At 39.0% G+C, this 17,587-nt stretch overlaps 1 protein-coding gene across 4 annotated transcripts in view; it reads left to right on the top strand.

Annotated features, from left to right (window-relative positions):
- The window catches only part of LOC149806198 (uncharacterized), a 63,570-nt gene extending 48,961 nt beyond the window's left edge, over positions 1 to 14,609 (top strand). For all 4 annotated transcript variants that reach the window (XM_089951114.1, XM_089951116.1, XM_089951115.1 and 1 more), the window contains 3 exons: positions 9,393 to 9,590; positions 10,096 to 10,276; positions 11,761 to 14,609. In XM_089951114.1, the coding sequence (XP_089807240.1) occupies positions 9,393 to 9,590; positions 10,096 to 10,276; positions 11,761 to 12,074 (693 nt within the window). In that variant the 3' untranslated portion in view covers positions 12,075 to 14,609. The remainder of the gene's footprint in view (positions 1 to 9,392; positions 9,591 to 10,095; positions 10,277 to 11,760) is intronic.
- The last annotated feature ends 2,978 nt before the right edge of the window (positions 14,610 to 17,587 follow it).

Raw genomic sequence — 17,587 nt, 5'->3', positions numbered from 1 at the left:
TACTTTTCTCGTAACCGCTATTGATATGCTCCTTATCTCGCATGCTCTTAGCAAAATTAGAGGCAGTAAAATCAATTAATTCTTCCACGCTGCTGCTGAGGTCTCTAATTTGATCTATTGTGCTCTTCTTGAGTACATTACGGGGTATATTCCCCCTTTTCTCTTTTTCTTCCGGTGTTTCTTCCGGTATTTCTTCTTCTGGTTCTCTTGCGGTAGCACCTAGTTCTTCTTCGTCGGCCATTGTAACATAAGGTTCTTGTGGGTCCATTATAGCGAGTGGTGGTGACCTCCGTGTTGTAGCAACCGCTATTTTTGCAGGGAGTGTTTCTAAAGACCTTTTTGTTTGTTTTGTCTCTGCCGCTATCTTTTCAAGCGCATCGAGGACGGGTACAGTTGCCGCCGTAACATCTTTGGTCGCTTTAGTTACCGGGGCAAAGAGTTGTTCGCTTCCAACAGTAAAATCGGTTTGTAGTTGCTGCCGCGTTTGAAGTTGTTCTCGGACCCTGTCTCGTAACGGTATGAACTTTTTAAGCGCCGCCAGCCGCTCTCTGGCTAGCCGAGCAGTAAGTGATTCGCCTACCATTATTGCAATTGCTCCGCAATTTCTAATTTCCCGCCGGAGTTTTCGTCTATAATCCTTCTAATGTTTTTGATCTTGCTAGAAATCTCCCGGCGTCGTTCATAAACACGTCCAAGTTTTTTTCGTATTATTTCAACGGCAGTGAATAGTCCAATGAATGCATTTGCGTCATTGTGGTACAAGTTTTCATTGATCGTATGTTGTAATCGTTTTATAAAAAAGTACTCGCGGGCCAGGGTAAAACGCCCCCGTTTCGATTGTTCGTTAATAATCTCATAATCGGATAATATTTTTTCGCTGTCAAGACCATCAGATAATTCAATTCCTTGATTTTTTAATTTTGAAATCTCGGCTAATATATTATTGATGTCTTCGATATTCATTATTCTTATAAAACATCTTGTTTTTAAATTAAAAAAAAATGAAACCCCGCGTATCAATCCCGAGGTGTTTAACAACACTGAATACTTTGTTTTCTTCCGGAACAGACAATAACGTTTCACACTGTCATGGCGACTTCGTCAGCGCCATGGGCGCCGGTGGCCTTGTCACGGGGACTTCGTCACTCGCTAATATTTATATATGAAAATCGAATTCTGTGTCCGGTCCTTTTTGAGATCGCTGTTTGATATACTCGTTCTGCAACAAATCGTACTGAGGCCCTACAAATGTCGAAATATTTTCCTGCCGCATTCATGGAGTGAAATGTTTTTTCTTCGTGAGTTGTTGTATCAAACGATTTAACACCCCTTGCTTGCTTTGAAAACTTACCAGTTTGGCCTTTTTTATTATTCTCACTCTGAGAGATGGCTTGCAGGTTTATAAGAGAATTATTTAGGCAATCAGAATCAATGTGATCAATAACGAAACCATCCTCGATTGGCCCCTTAAATGCTTCACATACCACCCTGTGAACAAGATACTTCTTCTTTCCGGCACCAAACATTAAATACCCGTGATTGTTTTTCCATCCAACCGGCTTCTTCAGTTTGCGGTTTCTAACAATGCCGTCGCGAGATGCCTCGTAATTGACGAGCAGGGGATGCGGCTGAAATTCTTGGTCCATTTATATAATAATACTACTTGTCTAATTTATTATTTGGTTTAATTATAAATCTTTCAACATAGTCCTGGGGGGTTTTGATGACGAAGTCGGCGGTGGGGTCAATGACGGCGTTTTTTATTCGTTTGTCATAATAACGTTTTAACTCTCTGTATCGCTTTCCGCCACAATTAATACACAACTGCGATTTTCCTCTTACACCAACGTGGCAAACCAAGCACGGGAGGGGGCCAAGAGAACCATTACGAACGCTTTGTAAATGATACCCGCAGAATTCACCTCTATATGATTTATTGCACGGGGTTGTCGACCCAATCATCAACCATTTGCATTTATTCATTATACTATATTCTTTTATTTAAATACTTGTTTTAATTATATGGATGAGTTTGAGAGATTAGCAGCAATTAAGCCCTGGAAAAATATTAGGTTTAATCTCGATAGAGTCCTCAAGGACACACCAAAAGCGTTAATAAACGATAGAACCCTGTTGAGTAAAATACGCGATTGTATCAATGAATTCAAGCGTGATGGTGCATCTCATAGTTGGTCAACATTTCGAATTGATGGCGTTGTTGATGCTACCATGAACGACAACCGCGCAGCAACGATAATATCACAACTTGACGGTAAAAAGTATTTCTTCAGAGTAAAATTCATTGTCCGGGTGGAATCAGGTGATTGGATCATACGTGATAAATTTGAACCAGTTCTCAGCGACAAGAAAACAGTCATTGTTAGCCGCGACTCCAAGCCGGGGTTGTTAACCGGAATTGACAAACCATACTATGAACGAGCGTATCCTGAAACAGCAGTTGTTTATGGAATATACCCGTTAAATAAGAAACCTGATATCGGAAAACTGAAACCAATGAGACAGTCAACGGGGATAAATTGTGTAGCAGAACGAGTAATAGAGCATTTTACAAATGCATGTCGAGGAAACAAATTGACTGATTTACGACGTAGCAAAATCAACCAGTGGGAACTAACCGTAAAAGAGCGTGGAGCAACCATCAGCGACATAGCGAGATTAGAAACATCGCTGAGATTTCCAATAACCGTTACAACGATAACCGGTGAAGTATTATACGAATCAAAGTACAAATCAAATGGAGCCCCAATCAAAATTATTGATCATAACGAACACGCATGGACGCCCGCGATCACAGTGTTTCCACGGGATAGAACAGTAAAGTATATACCCGAAGAATTCTCCAAGGATGGTTTTCTCGCGGAGAGGAAACTATTTGATGCTATTGCCTACTTGTGTAAAAACGACCCTGTATCAGTGTGGTTACTTCGCAGCGCTGATACCTTTGATCAGTTTGTAAGACCAAACGGTGAATTATATCGCACTGAAGCATTTCACAACAGGATGAAAAAAACCGCCATGGAATTTGAAGAGCATGATGAACAACTGCTAACAAATTGTTTTACGATTCCATCGGTTGCGGCTCATGTTGCAGCAAAGAAAAATGCGTGGAGTCCAACACGCAAGGAATTTCTACCGGATGTACAATCCAGTTGTTTGGAATACTATCACGGTGGACTATGGAACACTGAATACAGCCGCGACGCTATGATCTCGGTTGATATGGTTGCCTGTTATCCAGCGAGTTTTCTCGGGTATGGATCCGCCGCTGAGTATTTCAAACGATTTGGACACCCCAGACATGAAATGACTCGTGTTGCTATTAATGGACCACTGCCTGATTTTGATTTAACCGGATTCGCTCGCATAGTATCATTTGAGTTCGCAGCAGGACTTCATCGCTGTTGCTATATTTGGATCGGTAGACATATGTCTGAAAAAAAGTGGTTGCCAATAGCGCTGCTACGGTATATGATTGATTGTAAAATGCTAGTTTCGTTGATTGTTAGTGACGCGATTATATCATACCGAGCGCAGACTGAAGTCTGGTTACCAGAACCGGAGCGTCTGGATAGCATAATTGACGAATCCAGAAAACACATCGATGCCGACGAGGAATATATCGTCGAATGGTCCAGGAGGATATTCAACCAACGAAACCGCGAGGCAAAAGATCTCGGTAGAAGAATAATTGGTAAGTTTACACAAGGTGGAAAAAACTGCGACTACAAGCGATATTGCTCACGGCTGATTATAGATGACGCAGAATATGATTTCGTAATCAAGGACGCAGTGGCAAAAAATAGATACGTGAACTGCGAAACAGCTTTCTTGTCCAATGGAACAAGGTTGGGTACAGTTGTTACCTACAGCGATGGAGACAGCCCAGCATACCCGCATTTGAGGGCGTCTATGCTGGGTTACGCCGCTATCAATTTATTCTCGATGATAAATAGATTTCCCGACACCGCGGTTAGAGTAGCCGTTGATTCATTTTATATTGACGTAAAGTACAAGGAAAACGTAGCCGGGTTTACTAGTCCGGACGAGAGTTGGGGTACATGGAGAATTAAAAATGAAATACGACGCGATTATTCCCCGTCAGCAGATGTCACCGTTGAAAACAATTACTTACGCGGTGATAAATTGTCAGAATGGTCTAATGCACCACCGTGTTCTGATCCAATTTGTAGACACAAAACAGTTTATTTAAGCGGCTGTGGCGGGTCAGGAAAGACGACCCGGGCAATTGAATTATTTCGAACGCGGTCAAGTATAATCGTGCTTACACCGACCCATAGACTAGCGCGAGAGATAAAACACCGAAATGTTGACGCCATTACTTATCACAGCTTTTTTCGATACAGCGGCGGTGAGTGGACTCCTGATCGAATGGGGGAAAAATTTATTCCTGAGGTTATCATCTGGGATGAAATATGTACTGTTTCGTTAGATGTTTTACAAATGTTTCTTGATTGGTTGCTGCTCGCGAATACAGCGGTGATCATGTGTGGCGACCATGGTCAACCACCACCATTTGTCGGCGAGGGCCCACATGATTGGTTAAAGGGTTTTGTGGACTATTATGAAGAAACCGATACTGATTACCGAGCACTTGATGAACAACTGCGCGAGGTTAAAAAATTAATCAGATTACAGCCGGATAGAATTCAGTGTGAAATAATCCGCGAGGTGATTCCGGAAACGCCGTTAAATGAATTCTGGGAAACATGGAGACCAAACGATTTGATTGTAGCGAGTAGAAAGATAGTCAGAGACACACTTCAGCGGAAGTTGTTTACGTTGCATAAGGAAAAGTTTCCAACGCGTCCAGTGCCGTTATGTTATAGACCCGCGGACACACGGCGGCAGAACATTGAAGTTGAAATTCCAGGCCGGACAGAAAAACAAATTCTCGTGCTGAATGATATTGTGCTCGTTGATATCAGCGTCGTCGAGGACGCGCTACGTGCTGATAAATCCCCGTGGACGCTAGGATACGCAACAACAATACATTCCTCGCAGGGACTAACCATCACGGACACAATTGTTTGGATGGTTGATAATCGCATCGAATGGTCGAATCTAGTCTATCTTGCAGTGTCCCGAGTACGGAGGATAAATCAGCTTCGAAGAATTGTTATTGACGGAGTCAGTGACGGAGTCACCAGCGACAACGACATCATCGATGCAAGCGTCATTGATAGAAAACTCTCGGGTTACCGCCAACAGGATAAAAAAAACAGCGGCGTTTTGATATTGATGCCGAATTAATAATTGCGTTACGACAACAACAGAATAATCACTGCGCGAGTTGTAATTGTATAATGAGTTGGCGTTATTCGGATAAGGACGCTCGCCAATTTACCGTGGACAGAATCGATAATAGTCTCGGTCATGTTAAAAACAATGTGAGATTGACCTGTCTTGAGTGCAATAGACGCAACGGCGCTAGTTAAGACCACGCGGGGGTAATTGAGTATCGTCAGGTATCACTTGTAGTTGCTCGCGTGTAAACCCTCGCTGTGGGGCAGTTGAATCCAGTCTATAGATCGGTGGTCTACCAGTTGATCGTGTTATCGTTGATATGTTATGTGTGGTAACACTCCAGATAGGATCAGTAGCTCTTTTTTTACCGCCTTCAAGCTCTCCTGGTTCATATAGATATCTCACGGTAACATCGCCGAGAATCGGCTTGGAAACGCTATCTATTTTTGATCTTCCGGGTATATACTCGTATTTAATCGCGTCGCTGGGCTTCATGTTGATTGCTCGGGTAATCTCGTTATTTAACGCGGCAATTACGCCTGGCAACCTTTTGACCCATTCACGAGATCGTTTTTCTTGGATGAATTCCTTCGCGTATTGATATCCAAATAACCGTTCAGCAAGAGTCCGATTGAATCGTTCAACAATTGCCTGATCACGATGTAGCGCAGTATGACCTCGTTGTATCGCGACGCTATGATGTTTCAGCGTTGATAAAACAGCGCCGCGAAATTCACTACCGGGATCAACTTGTAATAGATTTGGCCAGCGCAGAGGACCTCTTCGATAAATCCGCTCAAACGCATCGGCTACTTCAGTTGCTGACTTTGTTTTTAACGGCTCCGCTTGTTTGTATCGACTCGCAACATCAACTACGGTTAGCGCGTATTTGTAACCGTTGTCATGCGGCAGAAATAGTATATCAGCCTGATGAACTTCATTAGGTACGCTGACATCAAAGCGCGAGAAGTTGATTTGTTTAGGCGGTGGTAGATAGATTTGCCATATAGCCTGTTTGGATAACCAATTAGCCGCAGTGGCCTTTGTTACCTTTGCAGCGCTTGCAAGCTTACCAATTGCGGCCTTCCCCTTCCAGTATCCTCTCGGAGAATAATAGATGGATTCCATGTTGTTATTAATTACCAGCGCCCATCATTAATTTACCTTTCATAGCCGATTTTACCAACCATGAAGCCAATTTTTCTTTGACGGATTTATCAGGAATAGCATTTAACGCGTGAATTAATTTTACGTCCGCGATATGACGCTGTTGCAGATCGCTACTTTTGTAAGCAACATCATGAGCATGACACGCCTTATCGATAGCATTTATTGGGTACTCACCGGGTTTGGGTTGATTTTGATCATCGAGTCTGATATCTAATCGTGTTCCGGGGCCACAGTAGCTATATCCTGGGAGGTGCTTTTCTCCTGGATACTTTGCCCACGGGGTTCCGGGGAGTTTTGATAACCTGGCTGCGATGTCACCTCCTCGCTTTTTTTTAAAACATCCCCGGGTTTAATAGAAATAAATCTAAATTTCTTTGTACCGCATTGTGCACACTTACCAGTAAGGGCCGATCTGTTATTTCTTGTTGTAACGGTTGTCATATCATTTGTGCCAGTACGCACTCTACACTTCACACAATATAGATCCATAATTTATGTATAGAGACATGAATATAATTGACTTTTCAGCGACTAAAACAAGAGAACCAGTTAAGCATGTTGCAGCATTACCAAACTCGATCCGGATGATTATCATCGGACCATCTGGATCCGGCAAGACGCAATTGTTACTCAATTTAATAATGAGATGGATGAAGTGGGATAAGTTGTATTTGGTTGCTCCTAGCGTAGATGATCAACGATGCTACGAGGTGTTGAAAGATTTCAACGAGAATGCATCAGCGATCGCTAAAAAAAATGTCATCGAGTTTATTACAGATATCAATGATGCACCAGGTATCGATGATATTGATGGCGACGTTAACAATCTAGTCGTGTACGATGATGTTATGTTAGACAATCAAAAAAACCCAGCTAGGATATTTTCCAGAGGCAGGCATAAAAACACCGACGTGATATATGTCACTCAACGGTATACTCAGATTCCAAAAGTAATCAGAGACAACTGTAATATTCTTGCTGTATTCAACGGCGTTGATACACACACGCTACGAAATATTTGGCAGACATGGTGCGGCGGTGACATGGACTTTAATGTTTTTCGAAACTTTTTTAGTCATGCTCAGTCGACCCCACATGGATTTGTAACGATAAATTTACATGACCCTCGGACACGATATCGTATCGGACTTGACCAAATATTCGGTTAAATTGCAAGTAGCCACTTAGCAGCGGGGGGGGGGGGGGCGATGACATCGACGCGGTCGTCGCTGTGTTTACCGGACGCTGACGACGCTAGGATCGGCGCGCAGAAGGTATTAATTAAACCAAATGACGTCCGGACAATTGTCGATTTGGCCCCTCGACGATGACAACGACGACGACGTCGTTTTTTTTTTACCAGGCGCTGACGACACCGGATCCGCTGAGTGCAGAAAGTATTAATTAAGCCAAATGACGATTGGACAAAATGTCGGATTCGCCCCCCCCCCCTGCTGCTACACACAGACTGCCAGATAGATAGCCTGAGATACCCGCACACATACATACGCACCGACAACACACAGTTCTCCTAAATTGTGTTGGCACACTTGTATTGGCCACCCCCACCCTTCATGGATCCACCATGCGCACATACGTACAGACAGCTACAGACAGCCCTAGACAGCTACAGACAGCCATAAACAGCTTCAGACAGCCCTAAACAGCTACAATAAAACCAAACTGGTCATAATAATAAGTTCGGAATTAAAATATATAGATACATCAACTAAATTAAACTCTAATAGCAACTTGTAATTCAAAAATTCACAAAGTTTCAAATCTGCGTAGTAGTAAAGGCATCATTTCACGATACGACTTTAAAATCTGAATACGCTTCACGTATCAAATGAAATACAAATGTAACACTTGCCCCTATGGCTGGAGAACACAAATGGAGAACTTTAACGCCTTGACAACATCCATAGACCAGTGTGTCAGTTAGAAACGGAACTTGCCTTAAATCCACAGGAGAGTGAGTATTAGTCAGGGTAAAATACTCGTGCATACCGTGCTATTAGTGACTCTCACCGCAAGCGATCTACGGCGAGGTACATGATAATTCAGTTATCCACCCTAGGTAACGTTGTGTGCATGTACGATGAAAATTATGAAATCGTTCTAAGGCGAAACAAAGTTATTTCTTGCTTTATTCTGTGATAGTCTGCACTGAACCAATGCTTCATACTTTTACCTCAATCAAAACTTTCTGTTACTATAAACTGTTTTCTACTACAGCACTGTTTCTACTATAGCCTCATAATCAACTCTTCTCTACTACAGCCCTATTATAAACTTTTCTCCCTTACATCCTCACCGTAAACTGTTCTGTACTACAGTCTCGTCATAAACGGTTTTCTGCGACAGCCTCGTCATAAACTGTCGCTAAGACAGCTTTATCATATTTTTTCTAAGACAGCCTCGTCGTAAACTATTCTCGACGACAGCCACATCATGATCTGTTCTTCAAGACAGCTTCATCGTAAACTGTTCTCTAAGGCAATTCCATCATAAACTTTTGTCCAAGTGTGCAAACATGATATTGCATAGATATTTTACACATTGTTTCCTTGAACATAAAACCTGTATAATTTACGGCAGGGGAAGAGAAAACACAAATAATATCTTAAACTTTGTTGAACTTTCATTCATTTTGGGGTAATGTGCCCAAATGCAGTGATTAGAGAAACAGTCCCTTAGTACATCGGACATTTTATTAATATCCGAAATAGCAGAATTCACTTTTCGTCTTTGAAAATATTATGTTACATTCAACATAATAACCTATGTCATCTCTTTCAATTATTCGCTTTGCAGTGTTGTTCATGTGCGTATCCTTGATCACATAAGATTAATAAATGATCTAGTAGTGATGATTTTGTATCGTACACGTGTTTCTTTTGAAACACATATGTCATTTTCTTTTATTTACACAGATACAGCAAGCAACGGACCAGGGATCATTAGAGAGGGCACTGAACTCATGCGAGTGGAGATTCGATGTGGATGGCCTTCCATTATTCGTTAAAATGGAGAACAAAGAAGAGTTTGTTAAAGCCAGTGCCATGCATTTTGCGGTTCTTACGAGGCAAACGGGAATACAACAGCTTCTGCATGGACTTAAATACTATGACGTACTATTACTAATTATATTCCAATCAACACAACAATTATAGTCATAACATGCATTACTGCTACTGCTAATACTACTAGTACTATTACTACTATTGTCGCTACCGAGTTAATACTAAACTACAATTATACAACACCAAATACCAGCGCCAAAATCACCTTCGCTACGTCTATCCCAAATATTACTACCCTTCTACTGTTGTTACTATGACAACTACCACTATTATACTTGTATACTTTACAACTGCTACATCTTATCTTGAAGCAAAACGACGTCATCCACCAAGAGACTAAAAAACAAAACAAGGGTTGATTACATATCCAAGATTAAAACACAGTTTATTTCATCTTAGTGTAGCTGTGCATAAAACCATATTGTAACCATTTTGTAACTGAAAGAGCAACATCAGTTATATATTTTGAGCTTGTATAACTTTTATTTGGTTGAAATATATAGATCGTGTACTTATCAAAACATGGTCCTGGTTGTTTTGTGTATCTTTTCAGTTTCTCGGGCTCATGAGAAAAAAGCCATTCCTTTGCAGCATTCTGGAATACAGAAAGGATGCAATTTCAGCGAAAGATTTGATATCCATCTTTGAGCCGGAATATTCATGGTCTGACGAAGAACTAGAAAAGGAGGAAAAGCTTTTCTCAAATCTAAAAGAGTTTCTACAACAGATTGAGAGTAAGAATCTGGCAATACCAATTGTATAGTGGCATTTGACAAGTTTTTTCGATGATAACATGGAGATAAGCATGACGCTTTAATGTGGCATCCTTTATTGCAAATATGTAGTCTTACATTCCTGAAATTACGTTGTTATTAATACGAAATGGGTTCGAATATTTCTGTTATTTTATTCATAAAATGATATATTGTATGACAAACGCTTTGCCTTTGTGAAATTGTTGCCAGAACAAAAGGCAAGAGTTTGAGCCCCTAGACCTTTCAAAGTATCAAACAGATGGCTGTTTTTATTATATGTTCAATTAATAGGCACATTTTTTACAGCTTAATTACTGACCACTCCGGTGGCTTAGTGGTTAGAGCATCCGCCTCGGATGCAGGAGGTCGCGAGTTTGAATCCCGGCCTTGTCATACTAAAGACTTACAAAAATGGTACTAACAGCTGCCTCGCTAGGCGTTCAGCATTAAGAGGTTAGTATTAGGACTGGTCGGCCTGGTGTTAGGATAATGAGGGACATCATGCTACGTGTCTGCGGCATGATGCCCCAGTGCTAGACATCACTATAAACTTCCACACTTCAGACATCGTAGTGATATGACTGAAAAATTGTTAAACCTACGTCAAAAATCCAAATCACACACACATAAACACACACACACACACACACACACACACACACAACTTAATATAGCAAGATTTTTTTGTTGTTGCACATTTAACAATTTGTATTTCTTGCTTTCAAACTAGTTACTTAAAATACATAAATTATGTTGTTAAATGTGTGTTGCCCTATTAGCTTTATTATTTTTTCAAGGTCAGCCATCTTTGCTCGTATCTCATTGTATTTTTCTGAAGCAACGCATATGGCTTATACGACTAGATATTGGCTATGACGACGGAAGCAGCAAATGTAACATGTCCTTTAGAATAAACAAAAATCCCCACCCGTTTTATGACATTTAAAATTTTTATAATCTCAGTATAAATGTGCAACGAAAATATCCTAACACATGTCTTGCCAAAAAGATATTTTATATAAAGGCCTCAAAGACTGTAAAACATGATTGTTTCAGAATGTCATATGTTCAATACACTACAAATAACTATTTAATAATGTATGACATATGGCAATTGTATTACTTACACTGACCGTATACTCACTGGCATTAAAGAAGAATGAAATTTCATTAAACTTGTATCAAGAAAAGAAAACCAATCTTTTAACAGATGCAGAGTTTCAGAAGGTTAATCGGGATAGCATAGAGGCCGTACTGTACAAGGGTAGTGACAATGCTTTAACTATAATATTTTTAAACTCATTTCCTTTGCTGATATCTAAAAAATGTGTATATTGCATTACAACTAGTTAGTGTTGATAGTAGCCGAACTGATGAGAATGTCTTCAGCAGTTGTGCGCATGTCCATGATTTTAATGTAAACGTACTCTTATACAGTATTGTAATTAATGTTTCCATTTCAGACCAAACACTTTTACATACGCTAGACGAGGCCATGATACATCTAACAGCCGAAGAAAGAGACTTTATTTCATCCGTACAACCTTGCAAGTTACTAGAATTCTGCACAGGATCTAGCCGAATTCCGGCTCTGGGTTTTGAAGTGGATCCACACATGACCTTTGTCCATGACGATCACAAATTTCACCCATCGGCACATACATGTGGTAACAACCTTGTCTTGTATGTGAATGACAGAACAACCCATGACAAGAGTGCCTTTTTTAAGATCATGGTGGAAACACTAATGAATGCAGAGAACTTTGGGTTTGACTGATTGTAGAATATTCTTTGCAGCAAAGGGTAGTGTGTTATTAGCATCCTATATACTCAAGCTATGCTTATACTTCTACAGATAAACTATGCACATAATGCAATTGTGAATATCTGTTTTGCTTTCCACTGTAGAAATTTGCGCTGTGGCAGTTTTTGAAATGCAAGTATATGTACGACTGACTATATTTCATTGTGCACAGAGATTGCAATGTATGTATGTATGTATGTATGTATGTATGTATGTATGTATATTTAATTGTTTCCTTTCGAAGCTAATAATGGTGGCCTACAAATATATAATCATCGTTAATACAGGTCTAGAGACAAATAATAGAATACATGATGACTTTTCCGTTCTCAATGAGATCACCACTTGTGTATAAAGTCAAAACGTGTTAGCTATATTTGGTAAATGGCGCCTGGAGCGGTAATGGTGGCCCAAAGGAATTTTGGTGTCCTAAGACCTCTGGTGCCCCTATCCCTCCCCGTTAGTACGCTACCGGTTTCCTGTGATACAATTTTTTATATTGTATTTTTATATTTGTTGTTCTTGTTTTTATCTATACTTTTGTCTAGGAATATTCTGATAATATTCTGACATAGCTATCTGTAATTCCATATTTTAATTCAAGATCACATTCGTTATTTGAAATTAACAAGCTGAAAAATAAGCTACCTGTGAGGAATATGTATTTTTATTTTTCGATAACGCCCAGTTTGAGTTGTCGGATTATAAATTAACAATAATAATGATAGTGTTGCTTGCTGAAGACTTCATATTTCTATAATTTACGTAACTCGTTGCAGATTAACAAATGAGGGAAAAAGAGCATTCATTTCTGCAAAATGAGGCGTTTCGAGAGCAGTAATATTTGTAAAAGCTGCACATCAGACTAGTTTAGCATTACAGCTAGTTAGAGAATTCTAGGATAGTCACATATATAACCAGAAGTACTCACGCTCGCAGTATTTAAAAGGAATGTGGCTGTTATCCTATATTAGAACGAATAAAATGGTACAAACTATACTTATCATAGAATTATATATAGCGATTCATCAAGTCATTTAAATGGACTGCTTCCTCTTTTGGTGGGAGAAGCGTCAATATCTAATTTACATGGTCGGTAAAACTTCACTAGATTAAATGCCATAACATGGTCGGTAAAACTTCACTAGATTAAATGCCATACTTAAAATAACAACGTGAATTCTGTCTTTAACTCTTCTGTTCTGATATGGAATACCTAATCCAAAAATGTAAAAACAGAAAGCCATTTCTTAAAATTTAGAACGTATTTTACGCCACAAAACAAAAGCATTCCTTCTTGTTATCCTTCTTATGATCGCAAATATTCTTTTATTCATAGCTAGGGTCCGAAAACAGTGTAGCAACCCGAAGAAAGATCAGTACAAGAAGTACGTAATACATAATACATGATGCAGCTGTGAGATTGAAGCAGAAAGTACCTATCATTATATTATCATTCGTACTCAATGGAAAGTTCAAAAGCAAATTTTAGTGCTTTGTCGTAACGAAAGGTTTGTACCGATCTTTACATACACTCTCATGTTTGGCTCACCTGAACTTAAAGCTTGAAACATTTGGATATCTTTAAAAGTTGTTTCAAAATTATATTAAGAATACAAGATGTACTATTATTTTTTCATTGGAAGGGTTGTAATGTCTCAGACAGAGCAATGACCAATCGATAGTTGATGTAGGTACCTTACGTAATAAATGCTATTTTGTCTAAAGTTTGGTAAAATTGATTGGTTGCCTGGATATCTTTTTTCTTTTTTTCTAACCGCAGTATGTTATTATAGGCACATGCTATTTATTTATGTTCTGCCGCTTTCGTCTTTAATTATATCATTATATCTGAATGGGAAAGGGCTCATCTAGTGTTGTTAAACTGTGTAACAATATCCTTTTGCATAATTTAGCCAAAAGTATGTTTAAACCAAGCTTGGTATTCGACAACTTTTGCATCTCTTGGTTCTTTTTGATAGCAAGAAGCATATCTTATGTTAAAGGTAATGGCACATTTATCCTTTGCAAATGTGTAAAATAAGTTTACATCAAAGAACTCTTCGAAATAAAATAGCCTCTGGAATTATATGGGCTCTAATATATGATATCAGGATCAGGCCGGGTTGGTGTTGGATTTTGCGAATACACTGAAAGTAAATTTGTGAATGAGAGATGTATAATGTAATAGAACGATGAATGAATCTGAGACCATACTCGTGCGCATAAAATCCAACATTAGATTCAACTAAATGATGCGCACTGAGTTTAAAAAATGATATCGATCCTGAGTGGAACTAATCTGTACATGTAACTTCAATGAATAACTAATCAAGAATCAACGTATGGAATTTATAACCAAATATGATCGATATATTGATATATCATCATGTATAATCAATGTATAGCATGTATACGCACATATGAACAATGCACGATTCTATTACCAAGGTATGTATTATTGATTTTCACTCATTGAACAATAATGATTAAAGAATGAAAAATATACTTCATTTTGCGTCCGTTTAAAAGAGTACAAGGTATTTCCGCTTCACAGTTCTGGTCAAATGGTCAAGGGGACACACAGCGTGGCCCTCTCTTCCCAGTCTGCCGAAGGATCCCCCGATAACCTAGTTACTCTCTGCAGACCGGTTGGTCCCGAAGTTTTGGTCTCTCATTGAGAGTAAACCAAGACCGTTACTCCGAGCCAACGCTGCAATAGACCCCACCCCCACTACACAAAACAGCTCTACTCTGATTAGTTGCTTCCGTCAAGGCTATTGGCGTGTCTTTTTAAACACACAATCAATATCTTGTTTGGTCGGGCTGAGCTTTATAAAATATGTTGCCTTACACGTTTTGTTTGTTCAGGAAGCAGTCCGTAAATAGAACAGTTATCGGAAAATCTCGTAATGTAATAATACAGACTTTATTCTTACTTTGGTTATTGTGAAAACCATTGTCAGAGAACTCGATGTTATCATTTTTGTCACTGCAGTTACTTTGCTCGTGCAGCAACGGGGTGAAAGGAACTGGGCATTTTGATATAGGTGAAGTCGATAGATGGTCTACGGGTACCTTTGTATATTATTATTAATATACAATGCATAGACATTAAGTAGACACAATTCCGCTACGATATCCTGTACCGGACCAACCAGAAATAAACGAGCAAAATCAGGAATATAAAATTACATAGTCTTTTGATACGTAAGGTATTATATTCTTTCTAACCAAATCTCCGGTGGAGCTAAACTGCTTGGGAAATCCACAGGTTAAACTGCACACACGTATATTGTCCATCAGCTTGCGGCCAATATTTACTTTGCGTTTATGAAATTTTGTTTGGTAATGTTTACGGATTCTTTTTGTTGTACAAATTGTTGCTATGTCTCTCATCAAAACTGGATTATATATATATATATATATATATATATATATATATATATATATATATATATATATATATATATATATATATATATATATATACAGGGGCGGATTAAGGCTCACTGGTGCCCTAAGCACTGACAAATCTTGGTGCCCCCCTCCTTTCCACGCTGACCGACAGAGGTCAGAGTGCACTGCGCCAGCAGTGCTCCTTGTGGTACACCTGGGAAGATAACCCTAGGGTGCACCATGATCAAGAAACAGAACATCATGATCAATTTGCACTAGTTTTATCATTTTGTTTTTTTACAAATCTTCATTCGTTTTTTTTGCTTTTCACCCTTTTTTCAACTTTGTGGTGCCTTCTTTGGCCCTGGTGCCCTAAGCACGTGTTTGGATAGGTCTGCTTGAAATTTTATTATTCATTCATAATCTAAAATAGCCATCTGGTTCTATTTACGGGATCCTGTAATTGTGAGAATGTTCAATTATCATAGAAATAACTTGTATAGATATGGATTAAAACCCCAAACCACTTGAAGATTAATGACTGCGCATACTACGTTTATTTGTAGCTCTATTCATAATAGACAACCTGAGCCGTCCGCTTGTCTCTACACGAAACTTTACACACACACACACACACACACACACACACACACACACACTTTGATCTCAAGAAGGTGTTGGTGCTAATGAAATATGTGTGGCATGTATATCCAATATGGCCGCGACAGCAGTCCTAGTGAAAATCGGCTGGTATCAATGTGTGATTTTCACGAATGTACTTCTTATATAGTCCAATTGATCTTTGGTTAAAATGTTATTGACTTTACATCCAGCTTGACCGACATTGTAGTCCTCTTGAAAATCTTGTTGTAGCTTCTGTTAGTGGCCAAAAGGTCATACTGACATTGGGTTTTCACTAGAACACATCTTATAAATTCTAGTTGGTCCAAAGGAAAATGGCACCAAACTGACCATGAAAATGACGGCGATCTTGAATATCGTATTATCGCTACTGCTAGATCGATGATCATATCGATATGGGGTTTTCACCAATATATTTCTTATGATGTCTAGTTGCTGATCTGTCATCCAAGGCCAGCACGGCAGAGATCTTCAAAAAGTGTGGCTGCTACTCCTAAAAGGAAAATGACATCGACACCGGGTTTACAACATACCACTCATTATGCTATCTAGCTTCTCTTAAATGAAAAGAATGCCAATCTGATATCCATTATGGTCACCATGGTTGCCATTAAAACATTTATTATCACTAATGCTCATGTTAACATGAGGTTTCCATTAAAAGACGTTTTATGATGTTGGACCTAAATAAAAATGTTGTCAATCTAACCATGCTATATGTGTTTTAACTCGAGAGAACCCTATTTTATATTTCTGGCAATTCTTTTCAGTCAGTAGAATATCAGTTCATTTTGATGGATCTGTTTTCTAAAGAGATGCAGGAAGCTGAACATTTTTGTCTCCCAGCAACTATTGCTGTGAGCGTGAGACCCGATTCATCAAGAGCGAACGTAAACTATTTTATCGAATCAAAACTAAAGATTTACTTTTGCTTATTTTAAAATTTAAATTACCGTTTCCTTTAATATAATTTTTATCATGATACGTATTTTATTTCAACTGTTCTTCAGGTGTCCTGAACAGCTAGGAAACAGAGACCTATGTTGCTGTCTTTACTTTTCGCGCATGTGCATCTTAATCGTATATTAAGGGTGTTCGGTACCTACGAAAGTAGAGTGAAATACTTAAATGTGCATATTATTTTGTTCAAATGCTTAATCTTTTTATTTATCTTCCTACTGTTTGAGTCAATATCTGCATCATTACATTTCATGCAATGATAATTTCTCAAAGGCTTATTCCTTATGTTTAAATATTTAAGACACATCATAAAATCCCCTAAGTCTATGGATACCATATCATGTAACTTGAGTAACCTGTCTATTCATACCATACCATGTAACTTGAGTAACCTAGCAGCAAAACAGACTTGAATTAGGTCTGGAGATATTCCAGATTAATCCTTTGATGCTTATCACAAGAAAGAATGATTCGTCTATATTTGA

The sequence above is a fragment of the Sinohyriopsis cumingii genome, chromosome 2 (genome assembly GCF_028554795.1).
Source record: "Sinohyriopsis cumingii isolate HCF-2022 chromosome 2, ASM2855479v2, whole genome shotgun sequence".
NCBI classification, from domain to species: domain Eukaryota; kingdom Metazoa; phylum Mollusca; class Bivalvia; order Unionida; family Unionidae; genus Sinohyriopsis; species Sinohyriopsis cumingii.
This window is presented reverse-complemented; position numbering and strand designations above follow the sequence as displayed.